The sequence below is a fragment of the Rhododendron vialii genome, chromosome 12a (genome assembly GCF_030253575.1).
Source record: "Rhododendron vialii isolate Sample 1 chromosome 12a, ASM3025357v1".
NCBI lineage: Eukaryota > Viridiplantae > Streptophyta > Magnoliopsida > Ericales > Ericaceae > Rhododendron > Rhododendron vialii.
In genome coordinates, this window is record NC_080568.1 from 8,173,349 (window position 1) to 8,196,392 (window position 23,044).

The following is a 23,044-nucleotide window of genomic DNA, read 5'->3' on the forward strand; positions in this document are numbered from 1 at the left end:
ATTGCCTCGTATTTATATCTGCTTGTTCTTTGGTGAAATTCAGGAGATGGATTGTCCATGTCGTAATACTAGATTGACAAATCGGGGTACAGAAGTTCGTGGCCGCGATTCGGCAACTCCTACAGTTTGTGGCAGCAGTCATGCCTCTCCTTTAGCACGTGGCCGTGGTCACGCCATCCGTGGTTAAGGTAGTACTATGCCCGAAACTTTTGCTCATCCAATTAAAACTGAAGTTATCGTTGATCTAGTTCACCCCAAAACTTCGGCAGATCTAGTTGACCCAAAAGCTCTAGTTGATCAACTTCCAGAAATTATTGGCAATTCTGTTGCACTTTTAGGTTATGCTGATCAACAGAATTGCCAACAGTTCCTGAATGTGGATGATCAATCGGAACTGTTTTGTCAACTGGATGCGCTGAAATTTGTGAGTTTTGGGTGTAGCACTACCACAGCCACAGCATATTGGCATGGCGTGACCACGGCCATGTGCTAAAGGAGAGGCCCGACCGTGACCACAAATTGTAGGAGTTGCCAGATCGTGCCCACGAGCTACTGGACCATCATATGTCGACCTAGTATTACGACGTGGACTATACGTCTCCCGAATTTGATTAAACAACACTCTAGATATAAATACAAGGCTATATATATAACGCAATAACCAATAAACAAGTAAACAACAATCTAAACTCGGACCTAAACTAAATGAATATGATGCAAAATGAATGCAAAAGTAAATTTTTTTTTTTAACTTAGTTTTGATATCACAATTGTCACACTCCAAAAAGGTAGTGACCAGCCATGAATTACAAGACCTAAACTTGTAAGATATGCACCCTAAAAAATTAAATTAACTACAAAGCTATGGATTACTAGGCAACCAACTATCCTTTATTAAGAATAACTCCAACCAAATAAATTTAGTCAACCAACTATCCTTTATTTAGAATAACTCCAACCAAATAAGTTTAGTTAAAAAGCATGGGGTATAGTCAACCCATGAATCGAACAATACCATTGAACCAACAATAATGAAAAGAAGACAACTATTCTGACAATTTCGAATGCGGAAGCGATAATTGAAACACTAAATTAGGATGAGACACTTTAAGGAGGTCAAACACAAAAAATCCTTAAGATGCCCCTAAACCGATCCAACCAATCCAACGAAAGACGTCCGTTAAGCATTAGCTAGGATCATCGGCCTAACCCGAGTCTCTTCCCTAATGGTCAGGGTCAGGAACACCAAGAGGCATAATTTCCCTAGACTTTCAAAAATAAAAGTTCCCCTTAATATCCATAAAAATCACACCAAGAGAACATTCTAGACCAATAACAAAATGTTTACCTCATGCCAATTATAGAACAAATACAAAAAATTATGTGTTCCAATTAACAGTTATGAATTTGAGAAATGATAATGCCAAAATTATTTTATTTGGTGCCAAAACTCTAATGCACAAAAGGCCTGAACCATGTGCAGTGTATAAAATTTTTATGCATTGGAGTTTTGACACCAACAAAAACAATTTGGCAATAACACTACCCATGAATTTTTTAAAAGAATAATTTAAGAGACCCCGGAGGAGTTCGAAAATGCATAATATGTTTAACCACTCACCTGAGTCCAAAGGTGATGAAATCAAACAACACTAACCTATACAAAATAGAAAATACGAAATGACTAACTATTCAAATAGTATAACGCTGAATATGAAGCTCGCTATGAATAAACAGTACCGAACTATGCCTAATCCTTATTTACTACTAAACTCATCAGTGGCAACCAAAATCTAAAACCCAAATCACACCACACCCACACTACACTGTCACGCCACCACTGATTTCCTCCAAATATCTACTCCAACCACGTACCCGGCCAAAGGTTACTACTCCTTCTATCCCAAATTGCTTGATTCCTACGAAAAAAACGTACTCCCTCCGTTCCAAATTGGATGTCAATTTTTGATATCTGTGTCAATTTTAATTCATTATATCTTTCAATATGAATATCAAAAAATATGTAATATGGATGTTGTTTGATAGTTCTCGATTAGTTCTATTATACAAAGTTTTCAAACTCATGAAAAAACATTATAGATTAAAAGATATAAGCGATGAAAAATGACACGAGTTTATTGTTGTCCTTTTTAGGATGGAGGAAGTATAATTTTGAATAAAATACTTCCACACATCATTTTTTGAATTTTCTTTGCATTATGTTAAAAAGCTATTGATTGAAATACTTTAGTTTGGTGTAAAAAACACTTGAAAAATGATGTTTTGAAGTACTTTATTTTCTGAACCGAAAATTGCACCACCTTTGTAGGGACGGGTAATTTGGGACAGTAAAATCTAGAGGCTACAAATTAAATGCATTTGGCTCCAAAACTACACACCCAAAGGTCATACAAGCACTGGCACTGCCATTAAGGGGACAGAACTTGACACACAACACCATCTCCACGCAGCACACGCACAAATACTCTCAGACTCTGTCCGGCCGCCAACATCAACCCCAATTAAATCTAATCGAACCCTTCTATAGGCACCGACGATTTGTGCACAAACCGTCGGTGCCTGTAGTATTTTCGAAATCTAATACCACAAAAGAATGTGCAATCCCAAAGCTCATTCTCTCTATCAACAGTGGTGATCCAAGTATAGGAGACAAACCGAGATCGAGAATAGGAAAATAAGACCACCACCTAAAGCCTTCGTCTGCTGCTGCATGCGGCTCTCTAAGAAAGTTCTCTTCTCAAAATATAACCCTAATCTGTGAATATCTCAGTAACTTTATTAAACTACGTACCCTCCAACTCTCAATACCCCCAAAATTGTAGCTAACAAATAAGTTAAGGTATTTAAATTAAATGAGGAACAAGACTATTACCGTACTAAAATTAATTAGACTTGTACCCTAGAAAATAATAATGCCAGTACGTAACAATTATATCATGCGGAAAAAGGGAGGGAAAAAAGAGAGATAACAATTAGGATCCACACCATAAAAACCCTTTTTTAAAAATGGAAACATGATTATTAGGTATAAGAAAAGTTAGGGTTATCAAATAATGAACCCTAACCCTTGCTAAAAATGTAAGTGGACTAGGCCTTGGTCCAAATATCTACAGTGCTTAGACTAATTATTTACATTTTTATTAATGGAAGTTCATATCTAAAAGAAGTTTGTTTGATTTTACTCTAACTTTGTAGATAAGCTATTACCCTAATTCGACTACCATCTGTACGTGACAAAAACATGAAATGATCAATAGAAGTATGCAAGTCTAACACAACCCACATATCCTCGGAAGGAGTTTTGAGATTCATAAATAGATATGAGAACAACTTTTAGGGGTTTGTTCAGTCTCTAATAGGGCCTCTCGCTATTGGACGGTAGATTTGTCCTCTAAGAATTAGTCTAGTTGCGCGTAAAATAGTTGGATATTATGAGTTATATATCAAAAAAAACAAAGGGTTTTCAAACTTATCAAAATCAGCGGAAACCACATTATTGACCTATTGTTTCTTATAGTTGTAAATACTCCTCCATCCCTGTGTTTGATCACTATATTTTTCATTTTACCCTTCAATCATTGCATGTACTATTGTCAAATTGAATTTTTTAATTTTGATTAGGAGTACTATTGACATAAAAGTAGAAGGGTAAAATAGAAACTTCATTCTGGAATTGATTTTCACACTCCCATTTTTATAATTCACACTTCTTTTTTGTTTTTATCCACTTAAATTTACTATCTTGCCTTCCATGCAATACACTTTTTCACATATTTAAGGACAATATTATAATTCATATGGATAAAAACAAAAAAATGGAAATGTGGATGGTTAAAAGGGAAGTGTGAAAATCATTTTTCTTTTCATTAACTATTTACTCTTTAAAATTGTAAAGTGGGGCAATATTTTTGGGAAAAAAAAGATAAATAGCACCAAAAATTAAGGACGGAGGGAGTATATAAGTCATGTCTATCTAACAAATTAGATTAAGGTAAGTCTAAACATCTCACTTGGGATCAAGTTGGACCACTGGGCTGGACTGGGTCCAGTGAGAAGTACCGAGTCATGGACTAGGGCCAATATTTGTTGAATAGTAATGGACTAGGGTTAATGTTGCTGACTTACATGCAGGGGCGGGCATTGTGTCGTGTCATCTCATGTTTGTGTTAGAATTTTCTCAACCCAAACTCGACTTGTCTATCTCTTTGTGTTATCGTGTCGTGTCATATTCGTGTTCTGTGTCAGAAATAACCGTTCCTAACTTGCTAACTTCGTGTTCGGTTTGTGTTGCGTTATCGCGTCCTTCCATAAATTTCCACCTCGTGTCATATTCTTGTCAAAATTCTCTCAATCTTAACCCGACCTGTTTTAGCTTTTCATGTTATCGTGTCGTGCCATATTCATGTTTTGTGTCAAAAATAACTGACCTTAACCCGCTAACTTTATGTCGAGTTCGTGTGGAAATTCGCACACCTACCTACATGGGCATGGCTCAAAACCACTTTAGTGAAACAAGCCCTAAATTGTTTATTTAACACGAAGAAAATTTGGCTGCCGAATAGCCGCCAAATTGCGAAAATCCAGAGAAAACCACACTCGCAGAACAAAGCCAAATTGTCATGCCTGAGAAAACCACCTCGCCGACCAACGCTGCGACGGCCACCGACCGGCCAAAACCTTCAACCAACAAAAGAAAAAAAAAGAAAACCCTAGAAACCACGCAGAAGCACAAATCCCATCTGTGAGACCTGAATCGTAACAACAACGGCGGATAAAATCTAATCTTATTAACAATTCAGGCGTCCGGTCCAGCTTGCGCTGATAACAAGAATGACGGGCAAATTGGTCATAACCTGTGACGTATGCGGCGCCGTGGGCCGCCCCGACGAGTCCGACGGCTTCTACTACTGCCCCCACTGCGGCTCCCAGGCCGCCGACATCGTCGACACCGCCGTCGCCGACGAAGACCTGATCCCGCCCACCGCCGACGGCGGCGGCGGCATCTACTCGCAGCTTCCGTGCCGCCGCCAGGTCATCAAAGCCGAGCCTATCTCATACTCCCAACCCCAGTCCCTCCTCTGGAAAGCCCTGGAAGCCGCCGCGGAAGAGAACGGCGGCGTCTCGGTCAAGGCGGAGCGCGATGATAATGACGGTGTGGGGCCCACCGGGCCGGGCGATTTCGGGCCGGGTTCGGGGAGGGAGATCGGGTACGATGAGTATTATAGTGAGTTGCGGATGAGGTACGTGATGGGGGTTCAGATGATGGTTCAGATGCAATGCAAGGCTCTGGTTGAGGTGTTTGGGGTGAGCCCGTTGGTTCGCGGGCTGGCCGGGACGGTCTGGTTGCGGCTCGTGGCGGTTGCGAGGGTTTTTGATGATAACTGGGCTGATGAGTGCATTCAGGAGTCTGAATCACAGAAAGATGGTATATGATCTTGTGTATATGGTTTTGTAGGGCCTTGGTAATATGTTCGTGCTCCTTATATGAAGTATGTGTTGTTGGGTATTTAATATATTTGTAGTTGGGGATTGCATTGTTTCTGTTGTAGTCGCGAATGTATCCACCGGTTAACTATAACCTCCAAAACTAGTATCTGGTATATGAGTCTGATGTATGTTGTTAGAATTTATCCACTAGTTAATTATAACCACCAAAGCTAGTATATGAGCCCGGATGGCCTCTCCACCCTCTGGTTGGGGGGTTTGGGGTGACGGTTGGTTTTTGGGCTGGCTGGGACGTTATGGTTGCGGTTTTTCTTGGGTTTTTGATGATAAATAAGCTGATGAGTGCATTAATGAGTCAGAGTCATAGAAAGACGGTATGATCTTATGCATATGGTTTTATTGGGTATTGGTTTTAGTAGAACCCAATCATGACCATTGTTTCATGTGGAAATCAATCTGAGCCCTACAATGTGTATGTATTTTCAAAAAAGATGAGCTTCCTTATCAGATAGATGTATTTGCTCAAAATATGAAGTATGGGGGGCTTTTGGTTTATAGTTAGGGCTTGCATAGTTGCATTGTTTCTAGAGAAGCCAATTTGCATTGTTAGAGCTTTTCATGTTGGTTAATTACAACATCCAAAAGTAGTATCTTGAGTTTTGGCATTCTCTCTATTCTTTGCCAATTGGTTTTGAGTCGAATGCTTTAATGGTATTAGAGCTTCGCTTTCGTAGGTGTTCGGAGAAGGTTCTCTTGATTGATTGTCCCTTTGTTTGTGTCTTAAATGCACCTTGTTTCATTATGATCACAATGTTATAGATCATTTGTTTACATCTCCACGCGTGGATTTGGGTTCGCACATTTTGGAGAGTGTTAAAGCTTATCTACATTGGTAATTATAACATGTAAAACTAGGATACTAGCCTGAACGGCCTCTCCACTCTTTGTCAATTAATTTTGAGTTGGATGCTTTATTAACCAATGTAATTCGAAATAGGCATGTTAAGCATTTCTAGTCCTTACTCAAATCACCACTCAGTCTCAAATTTCAGTAAAGACACTTAAACTTCTTTCTTCTCCCTTACTCAGTCCTGAATCTGCCGTAAATGAAAGTGAGTTTTACTTGATTCTTGCCCCGCAGAGACTCAAATCTTTATTCAAACTTTTTGATGTCATTTTGTGTCCTTGACATTTAAAACTGTGCAATTAAAGAAGATTTTACTCAAATTTGCAATTAGGGGTGACAGTTATCATATTTTCCTGAAAGATCTTAGGGGTCAAGCGTGTAAAATTTGATAATGTTTATTACTTGTAGTGTACTACTACATAAGGATTTTTTTTGCCTAGGAGGTTTAGAACATTTACTTATGATATTCTGGACTTAGTGTGATATTTCAAATTTGAAGGAAAAAAGAGGTGTGTTCTGGACGGATGTGCTTCAGTATTCCTCTATGACTGCCCTAATAGTATGTCAAATTCCATTAATGAACTAGTTCTTTGTACGTTGTTTTCTTGGTAGGTTCTTCATCTCTCAAAAGTCTGATAGTATTTGCAAGGAGTTCTGATAACTCCTGTTATTAGTCTTCAATATATTGTTCGTCATATGCTATGTTGTGCAAGCATGTGTACTGTGTAGAGAGCACATTTTGTTATTTCTATCTTTAAGGAATAGATGGAGAACATCATTTTTCCACTTATTGATTGGCATCATTATTTCAGGGCTGTTAGATGATTTTAAGCCTCGTGCTAAATTCAGTGCGGAGCCTCACAATATCCATGGTCAGAGAGCGGTAACGATATGGTACAGGTCGTTGAGAAGGAGTTTACCCTTATCTTGTTCTTTGGCGATATCTTTTTTGGTTTGTCATCTCGCAAGGGAGGCAGTCCTTCCAACTGATATTGTAAAATGGACACTTGAAGGAAAGCTTCCTTATTTTTCTGCTTTTGTAGAAATTGAGAAACAAATCGGGCCTCCACCAATTGCATGTCCATTAAGTTCAAGTTTTTTGTTCAAACCTTCTGAAACTTTTCCCTTGCAAAAGTTGGAATCACAGGCTGCATCTATTGCTCAAACAATAGGTTTGGAATTACCTCCGGTCAACTTCTACGCTATAGCCTCACGTTACTTATCGAAATTATCACTTCCTGTGGGAAAAATTCTTCCATCCGTTTGCCAGATATATGAGTGGTCCTTGCCTCCTGAATTGTGGCTCTCAGCGAATGAGTTTAGACTTCCTACTTGTGTTTGTGTATTGTCAATGGTGATTGTAGCAATAAGGATTCTGTATAATATACATGGTTTTGGCTTTTGGGAAATGAGTTTGTCAAGTTCCGGTGAATCGTCGTCTGGGAATGGTCAGGTGGAACCCACATGCAATGCCAGTGTGAGAGATGACGCTAAGCAGGGTTTCCCCTGCCCTGGTTCAGATGATTCGGTTGTGGATTCTTCGAAAAAGACATCACATGAGAGATTTGATGCGGCTGCTGCGGAGCTTTTGTGTAACCTTGAATCACGATATAATGAGCTCAAAGAGATATATGGTACTTTTTAAGGTTTATCTTCTAGCTATAAAATGCCAAGATAGGTTGAAGTTTTACTCTTGATTTTCCCGCCTAAAGAGGTGTAATGATTGGGCATTGCTGCTTTTGTCTTCGTGCTTTTGGGCCTCCTTTTTAATTTTTAGGTCTCTAAGGATATCATCTTATCAACTTACTTTTCATCATTGACAGAGTATTCCAAGGATTTGCCAACCTATCTACAGTATTGTAATGATGTGGTTTTCGCCGGTTTAAAACCTTCATTTGAGGATTTTGAGGAAGAGAAGATAATCGAGGAATTATGGAACTATTATCAGGATCAAAAGGTGATAACTGCAGTTGTGACCTTTCATGATTATATATGCCTGGGAGTGAAACTTGTGCTCGGTTCTTACAAAACTTTTTGCCCCAAATTTTTACCTCAAGTTATTGTCATTGCACAGGTTCCAGAACCTCCACCTGCAGTATATTTTTATGTACATGTTTGCCACTTATCTGTCGTAGTTAAGTAAAATTCGGAAGTTACATGGTTGGCTTCACAAGATTTATTCGTCACATAAGCTTGGACTATCCATAGGGCAAGGAGATGGGTTTTAGTTTAAATTGTCATTATTGTGCATAATCATACTTTTTGTCATCATTGTACAATAAATTTCCTTTTGTAATTCATTTCAAATGTAATATCATCCATTCCATACTGATTATTTGGTTTCAGGATTCTGGATCATCAGATTACCAGGAAGTGGGATGTAATAATGGTTCTAACCATAAGCGATCTAGAGATGATGTCATGAGATTGACCGAGAAATCCAAGAAAAGAAGAGATGACAGCCCCAACAGCTGTCCATCCACTGACCTTGAAACCTCCCAAGCCAATGATTGTTCACAACAGACCATGAGTTTAGATGGTTGCGCATTGAGTGGTAATGATCCACCGGTGATTCATCAAAAGTCCTCAGAGACCAAAAAAGATAATGCCATTATGCGAATGAAGTCGAACATGGAGGAGAATAGATTCTATTATATTCCTCCAAGGGTCAATGTCAAGAGATTAGATTACCTCCACTACGTGAGAAAAAAGGATGATGGTGCCTACACTTATGCAGCCCATGCTGATTATTACATTTTGCTTCGTTCTTGTGCAAGGGTAGCACAAGTTGACATTAGGGTTATGCATGCTGGAGTGTTGAGCTTTGAGAAGAGACTGGGTTGGCTTGAGAAGAGAATTGATCACTGCTTGAATTTGGGACCTCCGAACGATGATTCTTGCGAGTTCTGCCGAGAAGATGTGCCAAAAGATTCTATGGATGACTCCATTGACGTTTCAAAGCTGAATTTGTGACCCAAGGTATTTCATCGGATGACTTTCATCGAAAGGGTTTAGTAGTTGCATCAGTAAATTGTTTTCAAAAAGAATATGTGCAAGTTTTGATAGAGTAGTTGTAGTTTCTTTGGGCATGCAATTATGGTCATATGTAATTATCTCCATTTGTTGCATCCATATCTGGGGCATAATGTATTAGAGGAACTACTTGTCAATCCCATCACAATGAATAGATGGAGTATAATAAGGTTGGGGCAGCATTTGAATTTTGAATTTGCTATCATATTGATATATGCATCTCTTTCCAGTACATTTCTGGTAAATTTTGCACATGCATGGGTGTGTATGTGTGACCCGGTTCTTCTCTTTATGATGTGAGTGCTAATACGGGTCTTCTTTTTTTGTGACGATGTACGTCTGTCTTGATGAGGAAACTAGGGATTCTATTAGACAGAAAACTACACCGAAGTCATTGACAGATGATTTGGCTATGACTTTGATGCCATGACTAAGTAATGTCCAATTGTTTTAAACAATCTGATGCTAGAAAGAATCATTTCCTATCGACTTCCTCAGGGGAAAAGAGAGAAATTACACTATTCAAAAAGTTAACTTGAAGCAGTCTATATTGTATATTTCTGCTCTTTGTTAGCAACATGGCCATTTCAAACACGCTGTTATAGCCATTTCAAATACGCTGTAAGTAGTTTCATGCATATACTATGAATATGCATAGTTCTAAAATGAATTTAAAGATTGATGGTTTCCAGGTAGTCAGCATGCTTTAAACCTCCTTTCTTTCATTCAGCGACTGGGTATGCACTTCGCCATGGAACATCTTGGTGATCTCCATTTCTTTGTGGAAATATCGAACTACAAAAGTCGAACACAGTCTGCGTGACGTAGCTTTCAACTAAAGTAGACTACGAAGTCGTCCTGTTGAAAACAACCTAAGAACACAAGTACATCTAGAAGGTGTGGTTAGGACGGACGTGTCTGGTACAAGCGTTGGACACTGACAAGGCACGGCACTGGTCAGACAAACTCTGGTCCTATGCATCCCCCATCGTTTGGACTTACTAATCGTAGAAATATTGTCTTAGATGATGTGTGTGATTCATGTTGCATGCAATGATGGAACTGTTTTTTCTTAGATTGGGTGTGGTTTGTAGATTTTGCTGTGATAGAATTAGTTGAGTGATACATTAGTGGTCCAAATTTTAACAGAACTCACGTGAAAGCATGTTTTTGGAACACGCTTTTACAGGAATTTCAATTTACTGGTTCTATGTTGGAGTGTTATCTTTCACACTTCTTTTTTCATAATCTTGTAGGGACATTTGCTGTTTTTAAACACAAAACAGGAAGTCACTTTGTCAAAATTTTACCGTACTACTACAATACTACCAAGTCATTTTTGGCACTGCTACTATCCTAGTCATTACATTACACCCTTATTAGGTAATGAGGTAAAAATTTGACTTTGCCAGAAAAATTACCTTTTGAAGAGAAACTTGGCAAGTTGGTTGAGTGCAATTTTTGGGATGTTTTGTAAAAAATTAGCTTTTGCCACTGGCAGCTGACTATAGTTTCTCAAACCTCGTCGAGTTTTTTTGTGAAATTTATAGAATCCCTGATTTGCTATTCCACCACAACTTTCGTCGGTCTGAATGTGCTGAACAAATTGATTGGATAGCCTCACTAGTTCGTGCTTTCAATGGGACAAGGATTCCTGTTGCCGAGCTTGTAGGTTCACAAAGTCACAGAAATTATTGTTATTGTTTAAAGTACGAAACATTTTGCAACTTGATATTAGATTGTATAGATTAATAGAACAAATCTGAGGTATGTGGCCTGCCGTCTTTTGTGGATACTTGGCACAAACACACTGTTATTCTATTGGATAAAGCCTAGATAAGCTATGCTATATGTACTTTATTCTGTCATCTCCTATAGTTCATTTTTTGGACGTGTTCGAATTTGTTGAGGTGATATTTGTCTGAAACTTTAGATACTCTCACAGATGGAAAGGATGCCCCCTTTCAATCTTTTGCTTCTGTCATACCAAAGCTGTACTGAATAGGTTATTCTAACTTCTGTCCAATTTTTTTGCTCGAAACCGCTCCAGTGTTGCCATTTGGGTAAGTTAGTAACTCATGCGTTTATATGAGCTGCTCAACCTTTTGGTCTTGTGAACTTCAGTACAGATAAAGTAAGATATCTCTAATGGAGCTAGTTGGATGACCAAATTCAATATTTAGATGCTTTCTTGGTATGACCTAACAAGAATACATCAAACTTTAGTAATGAATCGCATTCAGGTAAAACAGCTCCTTATTATCATTCTTTCGAGGGCTTCCCACCAAGTCAGTGAAGTCACCTCTCTTTAGTTTTTAGCAGAGGCTGGGTATTATGTACTAGATTCTTGTTTTAGAAATTAGAGGATGAGCAAATAGATCAAGATACTATCACGATATATTATTGTACGAGATATCTGTCATAGATGGATCTTAAACATAATCCACCGTGGAAGGATTCAGTCAGTTACTTGTGATATTATTTCTTGTGGAAGAAAGTATAAACATACTCTACATTTGTTGCCCAAAGATATGCGAGCTTCCTTCGTAGAAGATCTAGGAGATGCTCTCTGTCTAAGCTGTATAAGTCATTTGTTGCTTAGAGTTTTAGAAGATATTCTATGCTAAATATAGAGTTACCTGTTCCATTGAGAACCTGTTCCTTCTATCATCCCTTTGAGTCTTAACTTGTTCCAACTAATGAAAAGAACGTGAAACTGTAACATGTCACATGTGCAACTTTTCAAGTTGGAAGATTCAATGTGAAGTGGTCAAATTTGTGTTGAGTGCAGATAAAGGAACTCATGTAGGATTTTCTTAAGAGTAGGAGCAAAAAGAATTACACATCCTTAAGACACTACGGTAACGAATGTAAACAGAAAATTCTCTTGTCCAAATGAAAATGGAAAAACGTCACATTTTGCATTTGGGAGCCAACATCTTCTTCACTGTATTACCTCTTATGTGGAGACGATGCTGGCTCAATGGATGCTTCAAAGGCAGTACATTTTAACGGCTAGAACTATGCACATTCTCTATAGTTACACCCCATGAAAGAAAAACAAGGAAATCTCACCCAATCAATCCACTCAGAATCCCTTAAGGAAGTGAAGAAGGTATGCCTTCTTACCACGTTCTAGTTTTTCTTGCGTTTTTGATGCCATTTCTTTCTGTTTATGCCAATGCTTTCCTCTCTTTAGTCTTTGTAGTTGCAGAAGCGTCTTGAGTATATCAAGACCTGTTGTGAATGGGGTCTGATCCTTTTCGAACTCTTCGTGCGCTTGATTGGTTGGGATCAAATGCCTTGTTTACAGGTGGGTGTTTCTTCTCCATATTCATTTCGTGCATTCCGCTGGTTTTCTTCTCTGTATTTCCTGCCTGCATATCAACAGCCTTAAGTGTGCGTTGATAATTCAAAACCGACCCATCATCTTCTGTTCTCCATCTTAGAACAAGGTCTATGCTTCTCAGGCTAGAACCTTTACTTGGTTGAACTGTGAAGAAGCTGATACAGATAAGAAGGATAAACACCCTCCGAGTGTTACAGACCATTGTCCCTCTAGAAACAATAAGATAGGTATATAGGGTATATGTATGTTTAGGAGAGTGAGAAGATAGAAAGAAAAATAGAGATAGTGTTCTTTCTGTTCTTCTTATCATCCATTCCTGTACATTTGAGCTGCAATTTATCCCCCATGGCATTTAAAGCATAAAGCAGAGAGGGGCCCCAAAATACCTTGAGGAATTTCAGATTCATTCCAATGATAAGTTTGCTGTCTAAGCAAATTAAGGCTGCCATAGGAGAATGTGTCCGGGGTGAATAAAGTTGTTGGAACAAAACCCTTGAGAAGCTAAGCATCTTTTTCTATTTGCTTCCCTACATCTCTATCATTTGCCATGCTTTTGTCCACTAAACAAAGACCAGCACAGTCTTTTTGTTTCCAAGTCATCTTGCCACATCAGCTGACCGTGCTTACGTGTGCATGGTAGAGGAGAGTTCTAAGAGCATCCACAATGTAATAATCAAAACCAAAAGGTTGCTAAAGTTAGCAATGTTTGCTAAAAAAAGTGCTCACATTGTAATAACCAAAGTTAGCAACTCATCAAATTTTGACCTTTGAATAACCAAACTTAACAACTTTTACCAATAACCAAACTCAATAACCAAATTCAAAACTAAAAAATTAAAAAACAACTCACATTAGAATCGTCTCATCGAGACGAATAATTTGGTGTGGTTGGATGCGTGATTGGAACTCGTTTACAATTGAACATAGATGCATTGCGTATTGTAGGGGGATTTTTTTATAGGGATACAAAAATACCAATGTGGTGATCAAGTTTATTAGGTTTGATTATAAACTAAATGGATAATCAAATGCTGACGTGGCACATTTTGGTTATCGATTTTGATTATTCCCATTGCGGATGCTCTAATGTACTCATGCTACGAGGACCAAATTTGATGCTTTACCAATGTTTTGTAGAATTGTTGGGGCCATTTGCTTTTGTGACATATAAGAGGTTATTCAGTTTGGTGTGAAATATTTAACACCATAGCATCATTCTTGTTAGGAATGTGAAAAGAGTTTCCCAAAGGCATTTGTTAATAAGTTCGAAATTGTTGTGCATTTATCCATTGCTTAGTGGGTTGTGGTTCAAAAAAATCGTTTCTATACGAGTGCGTTATGGAAAGAACGTATAATGATGTCAAGCTTTGTTAACCAATACCCTTGGGGCACTCAGTTAACCAAAGACCCATTTTATTATTGATATTGTTGAGTGAAGATTTACATGTTGGGAGGCAAAGGCTATATTACCATTTCTTAGTAGTGAAGGAATGGCAAGTTTTTTAAGTGAAGGTGACAGGGCAGAAAAAGGCCATCAACCAACCAAAACTGTTGGATTGATACAGAGGTAAGCTAGTCATAAAGAAAAATGGCATGGAAAGGAATAGTGGAATAGAACAATCCCCTTAAAAAAACCAAACACTTGCTTTATATTGTTTGAAGATCTCACTTTGGAATTCCAAGCTCTCTTTTCTATGCAACTAAAATAACATTCTTGGTTTCTTGTGCTAAATGTGTCTCTTTATGCTTTTCTTTCCTCTTTGTTTTTGGTTGCCAAGCTCGAATTCCCCCATTCAATGTTTTAAAGGAAGACCACCTCAAGAATCATCCCCTCTCTCTCTCTCTCTCTCTCTCTCTCTCTCTCTCTCACAGTTTGGAGACCATCTTTCCCTTTTGTCCTTTTTTATCTTTAATTAATTTAAGGTGCACAAAGTTACATGCAAGTTGGAACATTCTAAAGCATAGGTTCTTATGCTTTATCGAAAATTCATGATGGGATTTGATTGATTCTTTGAGATGAAGTTAGACCGGTCATAATCCAAGTAAGACAGCATCATTTAGAGTATGTTATCTATTCATGGGTTGATTCTGTGCTTTTTATCCTCCATTTAGAGCCCGGCTATGTGCGCACAGATTAGTTGTGCACATATTGTGCACAGATTTTTTGTGGGGCCTCCGGGGTCCCACACAAGTAATCCAAGCTGTTCATTATTTTCTAAAGTATTTTTTGAGTGACCTTGGAAAAAATAAACTCAATTAGATAACATAAGTACTCGATCCAATTGTCTAACTTTTCTTTCATATTCAGGATCTTGAATTTTGAAAGAAAAGTCGTAAATTTGGATCGAGTACTTGCAGTTATCCAATGGAGTTAATTTTTTACAAGGCCACTCAAAAATATATCTAAAATTATTGAATAGATTAGATCATTTGTGTGGAACCCCTACATGGGCCTCACAAAAAATTTGTGCACAACATGTACACAACTTATATGTGCACATAGAGTTTCAGCTCCATTTATGATGAGAAAGAGGGATCCGCTTGTACTTTGTTGTTTCATACCTACATTTGATGGGTCTCATTCTGCATCACGTGAGGAATAGTCACATGAGAATATCCTAATTCAGTTCATAGATAGAATGATTTGGTTTCAGTACATGATCATGCATTGGATGCAACTATTAGGAGTGATGGGATGCTAAGGAAAAGGGGAAAACTTGATTTGGTTTGGGTGTTTTACAAAAATGATGTAAATAATCCAATCGTATATTATTCTTGACAAAACAGAATGACAAAATGATTTTTGGCACATCGACCTAAGCTTATTTGTTGTATGATCATCCTACGGGAGGCAGCAGTGGGGAATTTTCCAACGATATAACAGTACTTGCCTTCCCCTTGGAGAGTCGAGGTGGGTTTCCGTCGTCTTTCCTTGCGTTGTACAATGCTTTCATCCACCTCAAGGTATATTCCGTGGTTATGAAAGATAAGAAATTGAACTTATTTGTTCTTATACTATATCTTGGTGAAGCAACCTGAGATTTCAACTATGCTCATTGATGGGAAATATGTGGGAAGTGTATGATTTGATTCTATTTAACCATTTTCACTCAACTGGCTTTGCAGCCAGTCCTCTGTACCAAATCTCTATGTACTCGCGTTTAATGCACTCCTAGCCTTTGGATTAAGTCTCGGAGATTCTCTGACTATGAAAGTATTGGAACAAGGGTACAAAAAAATTTCGGTATATGTAATCTCTGGCCATTGGTTTCTTCTAATCTTGGAAGGCTCCTGAATTGTTTTGTTTGGTTCATATCTCACACATGCTTCCTTGCCAAACAATGCTGGTTTCTCATTGACTAGTCTTGTGAGCCCAACCCCCGGATGGGCAAGATCCATTTTGGTGTTCCACATTAATGATCAGAGCCGTTTAATTTGTTTAAATTTATAACATTATTTTAAGGGTTCCTGCAAAAAATCAACTCATTGGAATATCTGTAAGCGGTTTGATCAATTCATCCTATTTTTGTCCCATGCGAATTTAGGAACAAAAACCGATCAGGCGCTTACCGGTATTCAAATGAGCAGAGTTTTTACAAAGGGCTTTTGAAAATATATTTTAAACAAATTGAATACTTCCAACTAAGGTGCGTACCCATAGATTTTTGTTGTAATTTGATGCCAATGCCAAATAAGGAATAAGCTAAGTGCTTTGATGGGTCCTTTTGCTTTTGATTGGGGTACGGTTACGTACCAGTAGTATTTTAAGGTTAATGTACTTATTAGATACCCTTGCCTCCCATTAAAGTTAACTTATTGGTGAGAATCTCAATAGTGTGTTATTATGATCCCTCTGAATCATGAAATTGTATGTAGAAAAGAAAAGGTGATTACATAGATAACACAACATTAATTGAGGGTTTGCTTTGTAGATTCTCAAGGCTGGTCTTAAAGCATTGGCTTTTTTTTGGAACTTTAGTTTAAAACCATGGGCTCCATGGCCATGGAGAGGAATCGGCCTTGATGGGCCAAATCTGGAAGGTCCTGAGAGAGTTAGACCGATATAACGAAGGAAAGGGTAAGTGATATCTTTTTAGGACAACGGATATGTGTGAAAAGTGTGTAAATATTGGTGAAGAAGTGGCCGGATTGATAACTGTAAATGTGTTATTTTGACTTGTATGAGTATTATCCGTCGCCTTATGGGTGGTGGGTTAGATGGATAGTAGAAAGAAAAAGAAAACAAAGAAAAGTTAAGTTTGTGAGTTTTATTATGAAATTCCTTTCGAGTATTTTTTTTAAGACTTATGATTATGAAGTTTTTAAGTCAGAATTACTCACATCGATCTCTTTTGTTGACACAATCGTTCATATCATATGCATAAGGCTATAGTTCAAAGTTGTGTCAGGGGTATCAGATAGTTAGCTTTGCATCTTGTGATTAGACTATAGTTCAAAGTTGTCAGATGTATTGGGTAGTTAGCTTTGCATCTCATGATTAGGTTGTTAATTTTACATCTCGCGATTGAACCAAGATACTGAAGTCTTGGAGACAGAGAACACTTGTTATCGCTCCAAGTCACGACTCTCAGACTTGATGCTGTATCCCATCTTTAACGCTACAAGTGGGAGGAAGTAGTAATTGGTACTGAATTTAAAAAGCTTACAATGGGAGGAATTTGTTTTCTTATGAAAATAATGCGCAAGGAGTTTATGCTAAAGGATGGATAGCTTAAGATATACAAAGGTGAGAGCAACAATCAGAATGTCCCCAAACACTAGTTTAAAGGAGATGCCATCTTATCAATTATGTGGGCGATCTGGAAAGCAAGAAATCTATGTCTTCAATGGAAAACAACCAAACCCATATCGAAGAGTGTATTAAGAAAGCTAACATGGCGAATAGAGATTATTTACAGGCGGTTTTCTCCGATTTGAGTGGGCTTCCTAGTGGGAGCAGTCGTGAGTCGCGGTGGGTTCCCCCCCTCTTCTTGCTTTAAATTTAATTGCGATGGGGCCTTTAATTCCTCCCGCAGCTTGGCTGCCTTTGGCATTATTGCTAGAGACTGTGGTGGATCGGCTATTGAGTGGCGGTGTGGCCATGTGATGCAGGGCTGGCTTTTAAGGTAAGTCAGAGAAGCATAAGCTTTGGGCTCCAAAAAAAGGCTAAAAATGAAGGGTCCCAAAATTATAAGACTCATATGTATATATAGGCCCAATTGAAATTTAAGAACCATAAAATAGGCTCAATTAGATAGAAACGGTAAAATTAGAATTACATCCCATTATGGCATTTTGGTCAAGGTTGACAATAGACGACTGGGGGAAAGAAGCTTTTCAAAGTTAAAACTGATCAAGAAAAATTAAATGGATGGGCTATATTGTCCATTGAGAAGGAGTTGGTGAAGAAGCTTGACTATAGAGACTTAATTACTATGTTTGCAGTAAAAAGTGCAAGAAGTCTAATACTCAAATGATGAATTTTGAGATATTGTAATGGTTGCATTTTTTTGATGGATGACTATAAGCTTATATTTGTAATGGTAAATCCTTTGTAACGGTTTTTTTTAATGAAACTCTTTGTAGACTAACTTTTGTATGAAAAATATCGAGAGGCATTTGCTTCCGGCCCCCAAAACTTATGAACCAACACTGGTGCGATGGTGTATTCTGCTTTGGCTATAGAAGCGTGGGCTTTGATAATTGCTTGTGTACTAGCCAAGGAGAGGAACCTCTCTGAAGTTTTGTTCGAATCTGACTGTAAGGAGCTGATTAATTGCATCAACAACTCTCCAGAGCAATGCCCGTGGGAAATTGTTGCGGTAGTTGAAGATATCAAGACTTGGGCAGCGTCTGAACAGTGGTCGTTTGTCTGGTGTAACTGCGAAAAGAACAGAGCCGCTCATTGGGTTGCTACTAGTTGTTTGGGTAGGAGTTTGTTTACATCCACGGGTTGTATTCCGCACGATATAGAGCTTATTGTGGCCAAAGAGCCTATTGAGCTGTGTCCTTTGACTTTTTGTTTCTTTGCTCTTTTGATCATATCTATCAAAAAAAAAGAAAAAAGGGTGTCCAAATTTTGTACAGAATAATTCCCGGATATATACAGTTTTCTCGTCTCGTCTCACATATACTAGAGAATTGATGAACCCAACTCCCGGGATAACTTCAAGGGTAAGTGAGGTATGAAATTCCATTATGATTAATCCACTTATGAGATTCAAACCCTTAGAACTTGTGGAATCTATGTTTGGGCATATCGGACAACCTAGTTGGTTTGATTATAAAAGATTGGAAGAAATTAGACCCTTGTAATCTTACATGCTACTCTTTCAAGTAAAAAGAAAAAAAAAATGATTCCCTCTCTCCAATCTTAAACAAACATGCATACAATCGGTCGGATTCGCGTTTCACTTTGTTTACAAATTACTAGGAATCCTGATTATACGTCTATAATTTATCTAGTACTCGGTATCTTACCCGGGTCCGATTACAAAACAATGCAAACGAATTGACAGGAATATCTCAGTTCAAAAAAAGAAAAGAAAAATGGTGATGAATCTCTCTCTGACTCTCTCTAGGGCAAATGTTTATATGGTGATTTTACAGATCGAAATGGGTTGGGCCAACTAGGGCTGGCCTGCTCAGAAAGGGCCAGGATGGGGAAAATTAAGAATTCAAATTAGCTTCTTCATCTCAGTATCCTTATAGGTTCTTTCCAGACCCAAAAAGATGATCGATATCGTTGATTTTGGAATCCCATGAGAGTGATTCGAGACCATGAACCTGATGAGCACCCAATATTGTAGATATTTGTTGCGACTAGTCCCGTTCTTTGTTGTTTTAACTTGCGTTTATTTAGCTTTTATAGCGATACTGCACGTAAGGTGTGTTTTTAGTGTTTTCAGATAAAACGTGCAAATAAGGCGCATTTCAATGCCAAGGAATGCTCTGGATGCTTCCAAGTACCCGAAGACCCTGTCGGCCCCTTAAAATCTGTCTAAGTATAGAAAAATGACTTTCTGAAAAAGTATCAATTTTCGAGATTAAAAATGGCGGTAATTGATCATTGAATTTTTCTAAGAGTAACTACAAAGTTACAAGGTTTTATTTGAAGAGCAATGTCATGTTTTGAGCCATTTTCTCTTGAGAAAAATGTGCAGTTTTCTGTTTTGTACTAAAAGTGGGGGGTTGACATTTTGATTTAAATAGAATCTTGAAATTCTGGTAATGCCATTGTTTCCAAATGGGGGGTACTTTCTTATTTTCATTAAATAAATTAAAGTAAAGGAAAGGTAAAAGAAAGGTTTAAAATGTAGCCTTTACTTAAGTTTGGAGAATGAAAATAAGATGCTGAGGAGCTGTGAAGTGCTGAGAGCTATTTGCTGAAGCTGAAGCCAACCTGAAATCTGCAGTTTTGAAGAATGTTATTGATAACATCCTCAATGGTATCGATACCATTTGCTCCATTTTGGTCCACAAGTTGTCCAGACCCGAGGGTAGCGATACCTTTCTCATATTTTATCGATACCATGCTTCTCCGGGGGATCATTTCAAGGGTGTTATCGATACCTTAGCCTATGGTATCGATGACTTTTGTCTCCTGCAGATATTTTTACTGCTTTTTGGACTTTCCATTTATAGAATACTTGCCACTTTTGGCAAGTTCAGGGATATTTTGTGGAGAGAAAATGCTGAGTTGTATAAATACTATTCTCTCTCTCTCTCTCTTGTAAAGGAGTAAGTAGTTAGCTTAGGATAGTCTTTCTCCATTGTTGTCTTGCTTCAAGCTTTCTTAGTTAATTTGTCAAGAACTCAAGTAAGTCTTTCTTATTTATTGTTTTGTCGTGTATTAATGTTGTAGCTACGGACTAGATTCTTCTTTAAATCAAGTTTATTTTCATTTCTATCGGTTAATCATGTTTTCTTCCTTTAGCATGTTTTCTAGTCTTTTCCTTAGATGTGAGTAGTCATTTAGGCTAGGCCATGGGGTGAATAACGCCTCGCGACTTTGGTTAATCTTGCCTTTCTCAACTTAAGACTTGAGGTTTGGTTTGGAAATGTGAATGGTTCGCCTTTTATGTAACAAAACTTGTCGATGTTAACCTCCGGTGATCATATGCTCGCTCATATGGTTCCGTGAGCTATGTCTCGCCTCGTGTTTGCCAAAAGGACCAAAAAACTTGCTTGCTTTCCAAACTATGCTTCTAGTTCTTGACCTTGATAGTTAGTTTGAATGCAAGTCTTGGCGTTGTTAATCTCCGGTGATCATGTACTCGCTCACATGGTTCCGTGAGCTATGTCACGCCTTGTGTTAAGCTTGTTGTTCAAACTCTATATCAAGTCTAACTATTTTCATAGCTAAATCTTCCGGTTGATAGCCTGTGCCGTGCGATTCAACCGTGTTTTCGTTGAGAATTGTTGGATGGCTTAAGTTACGGGCGTTAGTAACTCCATTGCCTTGCCGCCTTTAATTCTTAGTTAAAACTCTTTTTCTAGTCATTTTCATAAGGGCAATTCTCACCTTTCAAAGGAAAACCAAAAGTTGGCCGTCTAAACGCCGGAAACCCTTACATCTAATCCGAACAAGCTATATTCGAACTCCCTGTGGATCGACTTGGATTTTCTCGCTATACTATGCAAATCTTTAGTTGTAGTCCGGTTATTAAATAATTGAATTTGACGGCCGTTTGGTAAACTTCAACGACTACCGATTTCGGCTGCGATCAGAACCATATCAAAAAAATCATCTCAATCGAAACTCGGCAAGTATGATTTCATCATGCATTTATCTTATGAAATAATTTGTTGACGCACTAAATCCTAACCCATTTATCTCAAAAAAAAAAATACATCGACACTCTGGATCCCAGCCCATTAATCTCAGAAAAAACACATGCCCAAATCATATCTACTCAATTTCGATCAACAGAATTTTTGGCATAGATAATGGTTGACAAGGTCTAAAAAGTGAACAGATCAATTTTGGGGCCTTTTTTAAGGCCCACAAATTTGCCCAACCTCAGGAGCAGTCCCCAAAGGGACTGCAGACAATTCGGTTCTTGTATATTTTATTTCTCACTTGGTTCTTCAAAATCTTTTTGTGCAAATTCACAAGGCTAATGCTACAAACACAGATGAAGAGACATAGCTCCGGACCCAGAGTTTGAAACCGTTCAATATAGGACTTACACTGGACGTCGAACGATCCAAGACACCTCTTTTTCTGGATCTTTGTGCATTCGTATGTGTCGTTAGCTCTTTCGATTTCAAATTCAAGTAGGTAAATTGGTTGGACCATGGGTTCTCTTGGATTCTAAGGAAAGGGCAAAGTAACCTTATATATACTCCTATCTATATCAATTTGGTACGTACTTTGGCAGCTGGCGAAATTTCTGGGCAAGAAAGCCATCATCAGGGACCATTGGACCCATATTTATCATGTGACTTGTCCACCATTTTCCTATTGACAAATTTCATGAAGCAAAACTCAATCCATTGATATAATTGGTTGGTTCATTGAGAATAGATGATTGAACAAATAATTCTCACAATTATTAAGAGCCCTCATGCCATGATGTGGTTGAAAATTTAGTTATACACTTAGAACAGGGTTCTAGCTAGGCACCATGCCAAACTTGTCAGAAGAAGAGCAAAGCAAATGAAACATACCCGAAAGTAAACCAACTCCTTTGGACTACTACGAAAAATACCGTCGGATTAAAAAATTTCACCCAATTGAGCCTATTCGGTATGTTTTTCTTCACAATAGTATGGTCACTATAACTGATTCCATTGGTCTTGATTGATGAAAGGGATAGTAACCTTAGGATTAACGAGGTGTGATATAGGCATAGGATTGGGAATTGTCTCAAGTATATTCGAGTACTGTATTTGGAAAAATCGGGATTCTCCTACAGGATTGGACAATGAAACCCTTGCTTATGTGTGTTTGAAAATGGAGGTACGAGATTAGAATAGCTTTTTGCAAATTTTGTAAGGGAGACTTTGGACCGGTGGACCAGGTATATATTATCAATTCGGACGGGTGGTTGGCGTCACCATATATACTATCGGCTTTACGGTCAGTCAAATTGTATACAATGGAGTATTATTCCATTAATCAAATCACCTATTTGTCCAATGGGAAAGCCGGCCACTATATCTAAAGCCCGTCATTTCGTTCATTCGTTCGTTACTTCTTGGCCCGTCGTGTTACCGTCGAGCTATTAGACTGGGGGATCCAAGAGATTTCATATCCTACGCTACTGTTTCTTCCCTTATAATAG

General features: G+C 38.2%; 1 protein-coding gene across 2 annotated transcripts; it reads left to right on the top strand.

Annotated features, from left to right (window-relative positions):
* Positions 1–4,545: 4,545 nt before the first annotated feature.
* Positions 4,546–13,068, top strand: LOC131310450 (TATA box-binding protein-associated factor RNA polymerase I subunit B). Of its 2 annotated transcripts, XM_058337454.1 has the most exons (5): positions 4,546–5,446; positions 7,186–8,007; positions 8,197–8,330; positions 8,720–9,352; positions 10,099–13,068. In XM_058337454.1, the coding sequence occupies exons 1-4, from the start codon at positions 4,852–4,854 to the stop codon at positions 9,344–9,346; spliced, it is 2,178 nt and encodes a 725-aa protein (XP_058193437.1). In that variant the 5' UTR covers positions 4,546–4,851; the 3' UTR covers positions 9,347–9,352; positions 10,099–13,068. The 2 variants fall into 2 exon arrangements, with proteins under 2 accessions (XP_058193437.1, XP_058193436.1); XM_058337453.1 differs by lacking the exon at positions 10,099–13,068 and having other exon boundaries at positions 8,720–9,638.
* Positions 13,069–23,044: the final 9,976 nt, after the last annotated feature.

Excerpts from the sequence above, each read along its gene's own strand:
- LOC131310450 (XM_058337454.1), top strand. The coding sequence starts at position 4,852 with ATGACGGGCAAATTGGTCATAACCTGTGACGTATGCGGCGCCGTGGGC. Across the intron at positions 5,447-7,185 it reads GTCTGAATCACAGAAAGATG|GGCTGTTAGATGATTTTAAG; the intron begins GTATATGATCTT and ends TCATTATTTCAG. Across the intron at positions 8,008-8,196 it reads TGAGCTCAAAGAGATATATG|AGTATTCCAAGGATTTGCCA; the intron begins GTACTTTTTAAG and ends CATCATTGACAG.